At 44.9% G+C, this 6,000-nt stretch overlaps 1 protein-coding gene and 1 pseudogene across 1 annotated transcript in view; both read right to left on the minus strand.

Moving 5' to 3' along the window:
* cdhr1a (cadherin-related family member 1a) overlaps positions 1–1,488 on the minus strand; it is a 31,533-nt gene extending 30,045 nt beyond the window's left edge. The window contains exons 1-2 of the mRNA XM_056609941.1: positions 1,471–1,488; positions 803–875 (exon numbers count right to left, since the gene is read on the minus strand). Of these exons, the coding sequence (XP_056465916.1) occupies positions 803–875; positions 1,471–1,488 (91 nt within the window). The remainder of the gene's footprint in view (positions 1–802; positions 876–1,470) is intronic.
* Positions 123–242, minus strand: LOC130405259 (5S ribosomal RNA; annotated as a pseudogene).
* Positions 1,489–6,000: the final 4,512 nt, after the last annotated feature.

Genomic DNA, 6,000 nt, shown 5'->3' on the forward strand with positions numbered 1-6,000 from the left:
CGTCTCCTCCGAAGGATGGCACCTTCCACCTCACAGTGTCCCCGTCACTGCTCTGGGGCATCGGGATTGATGAGAGAAGGGGCCAGAGGGAAGAGTGCCACCTATTGGCCACCACCCGACACCACTTACAGCACCTGGTATTCCCAGGCGGTCTCCCATCCAAGTACTAACCAGGCCTGACCCTGCTTAGCTTTCAGAGATCAGACGAGAACGGGCGTGTTCAGGGTGGTATGGCCGTTTCGCTCTAACAATGAAACATAGCTATAATAAGACTCATGTATCACTCCTTCCACAAATCTATCATAAGACAAAGGTCTCTTTCTCTCTCACGACACAGGTATAATTAGCCACAGATAGTGTGGAGACAGAGAGAGAGACCTGTATCCTTATAATAGAAGTGTGGACGGACACAGGTCTCTCTCTCTCTCGACACAGGTATAATAAGCTCAGGTAGTGACGAGACAGAGACCTGCGTCTTATTATAGCGGTGTGGACAGAGACACATCTCTCTCTCTCTCCCTCTCTCTCCGTCTCTCTCTCTCTCTCCGTCTCTCTCCCTCTCTCTCCCTCTCTCTCCCTCTCTCTCCCTCTCTCTCCGTCTCTCTCTCTCTCTCTCTCTCTCTCTCTCTCTCTCTCTCTCTCTCTCTCTCTCTCTCTCTCTCTCTCTCTCTCTCTCTCTCTCTCTCTCTCTCTCTCTCTCTCTCTCTCTCTCTCGGTATAATCAGCTACAGGTAGTGTTGGCCCCTAAGGGTGTGTGTGTGTGTGTGTGTGTGTGTGTGTGAGGGGGTTTCCTCAGACTCACCTGCCCCTTTGTTTGGGCCCCTGGTCGTCCTGTGTGAGGGGTCTGTGTTGTTTGGGCCCCTGCTCTTCCTGTTCTAGGGGCCAGTGTTGTTTGAATACAATGGGGTCAGGAGAATCAGAGCAGCTGTCAAACAGATAATCCATCATGGTGTCAGGGAGAAGAGGAGCCAGCACGCGGTTACCGTTACTCCTGGCTCACAACAATCCACCTATTCTATCGGCAGTTGGTTTTAACGCTGGTGCATTTCATTGAACTAAGTAGCCCACAGACTATATGGCATGTTAACTATATGGGCTATATATTCTCCTGCAAAGACCTAACACAAAGTGAGGGGTGAATTTACCGAACCAAACATTTAAGTTATTTCCGTCTAAATTTGCCTTTCATCTCGTTGTGTCTACTTGCAAACTTAGATATTGAATTCATTAGGTGATTTATCAAATTATACGACATATACTTCGTAAATCGTAAATTCTCTGGTGTGGTTTTGTCTAAATCACACAATTGTATGATACTTGACATCATTTGTCCACAGTTGTACATAACCCATTGGCTGTCCGAACAGGTATTCTGCATCGTGCATTTAGCCAAGTCATATTAACTTAGCATGCAGATACAGTGATGTGAAACAAAGGGTTGGAAATTAAGAGATTTAAGAAGAAACTCACTTGAGTTGCGTCCGTCATCGTCAGTTGCACGCCCCATTCCAGCCGCTTGCAGCAACACCACATTCTTTCAACTCTACCTTCAGAAAACAAACAGGATAAGGTTTTTTCTTTTTAATCAGTTGATGTAAGCAACTATAACCCTCAACACCAGACAAACCCTAATCTTAACAACAGTCCATAAGTCATTGTGTAAAATTTGGTGGTATTACCCCTATTTTTATATTCTGTTTTATTTGCACTGACCGGTTTTTTGTTTGCAGTCCCACTTGGATTTGATATTAATTTTAGGGAATGAGCATTATTTTATTTAATCTCAATGAGTACCTTAGTGTACACACACACACACACACACACACACACACACACACACACACACACACACACACACACACACACAGCCTTATGAAACTCCTCCTCTTATTGTATTCTACTGCAACAGCTACAGGTGACAGCCTAATGAAAAACTTAAGGACCAAACTTTAAAAACTTTAATAACAGCCCTGGTCACCCCATCTCCACCTGACCCCTTCCCTCCCAACCACCCATTCACTGCAGCCGTCTTCAGTTACCCCAGCTACGATTAGCAATTTCTGCCATTATTTTTCCTGTGTGAATTATGCATGACCAACTGTAAGGGATAAGCTCCTTGTTGGACTGTCCTCCTTTTCTAAGGAGCAGGAGCAGGAGGAGGAGGAGGAGGAGGGGAGGAGGGGATATCCCGGACAAAAACACGGGGGGAGTGTCCTTGGAGCGAGCGGACCGAAACACAACAACGTAATGCTGCATTTTTAATCCCGCTCGTCGCCGGGGAATTCATAATTGATGGGGGGAGATATGGCGGATATATTGAGCGTATGAACAACGGTGTGGAAAGTGTTCCACCATTCAGCACCACCGTCAGGGGATAGGGGTCCACCCACCCCCAACCCGAGCGGCAGAACAAAGCCATCAAACAGGGGGAAGACTTCACGCCGGCTAACGCGCAACATCACTTTTAACTTTGTCTTCGTTCCACTGACCCTGTATTGTCCTGAATACACAGCGCTTTGCTCGGGGACAGTCGCGGGAGATGCCCGCCGGATAGGGCGCTATGAATTTGAGCAGTTTACGGCATGACCTTTGACCTTTTTGTTTTGTTCAAAGAAGAAGCAGAGTGTCTTATTGATGGGGATTCTCCTCTGTATTCCAATAAGTCTTTGATGTCATGGGACTCACTGACACTAGTGAAGTGAGTAGTAATGCACTCAACATGCATTTTGAACTGTTGCATTACGATCATGGAGCACTCGAATCCCTTGTTATACTGAGGAAAGCACACTGGTCAACTCTGTACCCTGGATGAAGAACTGGAACCATGTGGGGCAAGGAAAAAAAATAAGTTGAGAAAGAAGTAATTCCCAATCAACGTTTTCACATCCAAGCAAGGCGGTAATGACCGATTGTGTTCGACTGACCATGGGAATGGCTGTAGTCTAAATCTCTTTTATCCCAGTCCCTGTGTGAGCATAAGTGTCTCGTGCATGCACACACACACACACACACACAAGTGCGCACACCCACACACAGTCAGGGTTAAAGAGTTGACTCTGCTCTCTGGGTGTAGCCAACCTTTGATTCGCCGCTCAATGAAACTTGTGACTGTTTTAATTAAGGGGAAAACACAGTGACAGTGGAGCATGCGGAAATCCGCTGCCATACACATAAAGGGCCCTAATGCTTTTCTTCCTGTCGGCACAGGACTGGCCCCCTTTTGTCACAGCTACTGCTTCGTCTTTTCACTCCTTTTCCTGTTCTTAAGCACGGCCTTGCATGTGGTCTGTTGCTAATGATGTAAAAATATATATTTTTGAAGAGGCTATGATGAGACCTGAAAACTCCAGACCAGGGAGGAGCTAGTCGTTGTAGATGAACTTGAATATCGTGGGCCATTGTGGATCATGGGACTGGAAAGCCCAGAGGTAACGAAAGGTCACGGGTTTGAAATAACTGTAGGCACGCTTGACAGAGAGTCTGGACCCCAAACCTGCTTGTTAATATTGGTTTAGGATTATAATTTGAAATAATAATACAATTAAAAAAAACGTAAGAATGATTCCCAGTATAAAAGTGTCATAATGACTAAAAGGTAATAGCTTCTGTGTTTGGGATTGTTTGTCGGGGCGTCCTGTATGACTGTGGGGCCCGTTTCTTGGTCCATCAGAGAGACAAAAAGCAGGAGGAAAACGACAGGGAATACTTCATGGGCCTCTGCGGTTTAGCCTCGGGCTCCTGGACAAGGGCCTTTAACCACCGGGATCCCGGTTCCTATGACATTTAAATAATTCATCTCCCATTATTACTTTCCTTTGGAACCAAAGTCGAACCCAACTTTCAGCGTGAACAGACAAAAAACACAACAAAGAGAAATGTCTTGTCATTTTCTGAGTCAGATGAGGTCCGAGCCACAGTGTTAGTCATTGTGAGTCACTCAGGTACAGTTTCCAGGTTTACTGTGGTATTTTGACACGTCTCAGAGATGTGTGCATAATGGTCTGTGTGTCTGTATGTATGTGTGTGTGTGTGTGTGTGTGTGTGTGTGTGTGTGTGTGTGTGTGTGTGTGTGTGTGTGTGTGTGTGTGTGTGTGTGTGTGTGTGTGTGTGTGTGTGCGCATGTGCTTTACAAGTCATCTCAGGTGGATCAATGTTCTGTCCCGTTCACTGGCTGATCAGATGTTTATCTCTCAGTGATCAATCACGCTACACTGACAGGCCCAGGAGTTTATGGTTTCCGCAGCCAGACAAACACACACACACACACACACACACACACACACACACACACACACACACACACACACACACACACACACACACACACACACACACACACACACAGACACACACACACAGACATACACAGGGGTCAAGTTGCTAATGTTTGGTCTCTCTGGTAGGTTTAAATGTAACTAATTCACTACACCAATGCTCTATGTTGACTCATACAAGAAATGTTCCAAAGCGTTCCTTGATAAGCAATATCGAAGTTGGTCTTTCTTACAAATGCATTTTCTGGATTTTTCTGGATTTCTGGTTAATATTTCACAAATTGAAAGAAAAATCAAAGCCCTAATTTTTTGTGTCTGACAGTGAAAGAATGTTCATGATACAATTGTACAGATGTAAAAAAAATTCACAATTACAAAAATAAGACATTTCTGTATCCATTGTACAAAGAGATAAAATACATTTATAAACAAAGCTTTAAATAAATAGTAACCCTAATCCTCTTCATGAATGCAGACTATCAATAGAAGTATTAGCATTAATATTTTCTGCCATTTTATGAAACCACAGCCTATACAATATCCCACTACACTCATTCAACTCTATGCTATAGATATACCTGTTATTTGAAAACAACTTCCCCACTATCCCATGTGTCTATAACCCAAAATAAACCCTTTGGCCTCTGTAAATGTTAAAAAAAAAAAAAAGGTGCCCATAAATGATTGATGATAGCTGCTTACTCCCAGCTAAATGTTCCCCAGTCAGGAGTTCCATCCTTAGTGCAGGTGTCAGCAGTCCTCCTCTGGGCTCTTTAAGTGACGTTTTCAGCCTCAGGCGAAGGCCTCACCAGATTCCTCTCCATGTAATCTCTCAATCCTTGACACAGCAAATAAACACGGCGCAGAAACAGATCCCGGGCAACTCTATCTGCTACTTCCTACCGCATTGTCTCTTCCTGACATGTTTCAAGGGGGTTTGTGGTGGGGACGCGGTGGGGGTGTGTGGAGGGGTTTGGGGGGGGGGGTCTCATCAGCACAGAGAGAGACTGGAGTCTTTCCGAGGTAACAGGCCTTGGGGGTGGAAGGCGGTTGAATGAAGGTTAAGTGCATGTACTAATTCTTTAAAGAAAGGGGAACTTAACACCTTCGCAGGTCATGATGTGGCGGGACGCCTCTAGCAAAAGGTCCTTCCGTTCAGTTGGGAAAATGTGCATTTGTTTTCCTTAATGGGACATGATCCTGAGTTAGAGTTTCTGAAAGAGGAATACGTCACCTAAGGAGGCAGCGTCAGCCGTTTACATAACGCATACAACAAGCGAAAAACAATTGACCATAAATAGATATTGGAAAACAGTTAAGGGTTAAAACTAGACATCGACATATACTGACCAGGCCAAATAGGTTTACAAGAGAACCTGAGAAAATAACAAGGGTAGAACTTGCTTGTGTTATTGGTAGTTATTTACTGAGGAACACAAGCAGATAGCCTGCAGGCCAGCGGACATAAAGAGACCTCCGATAGAGACACAACACAGCAGCTCACACTCTGCACTGCTAATGGGATTAGACACCAGACACACACACACACACACACACACACACACACACACACACACACACACACACACACACACACACACACACACACACACACACACACACACACACACACACACACACACACACACACATCTGGCTCTGACACCGCAAGCTATAGCTAAACACACAAAATCAAAGCACCAATAATTGACCATTAGAATCATGC

This window comes from Gadus chalcogrammus, chromosome 15 (assembly GCF_026213295.1).
Source record: "Gadus chalcogrammus isolate NIFS_2021 chromosome 15, NIFS_Gcha_1.0, whole genome shotgun sequence".
Classification (NCBI taxonomy): domain Eukaryota; kingdom Metazoa; phylum Chordata; class Actinopteri; order Gadiformes; family Gadidae; genus Gadus; species Gadus chalcogrammus.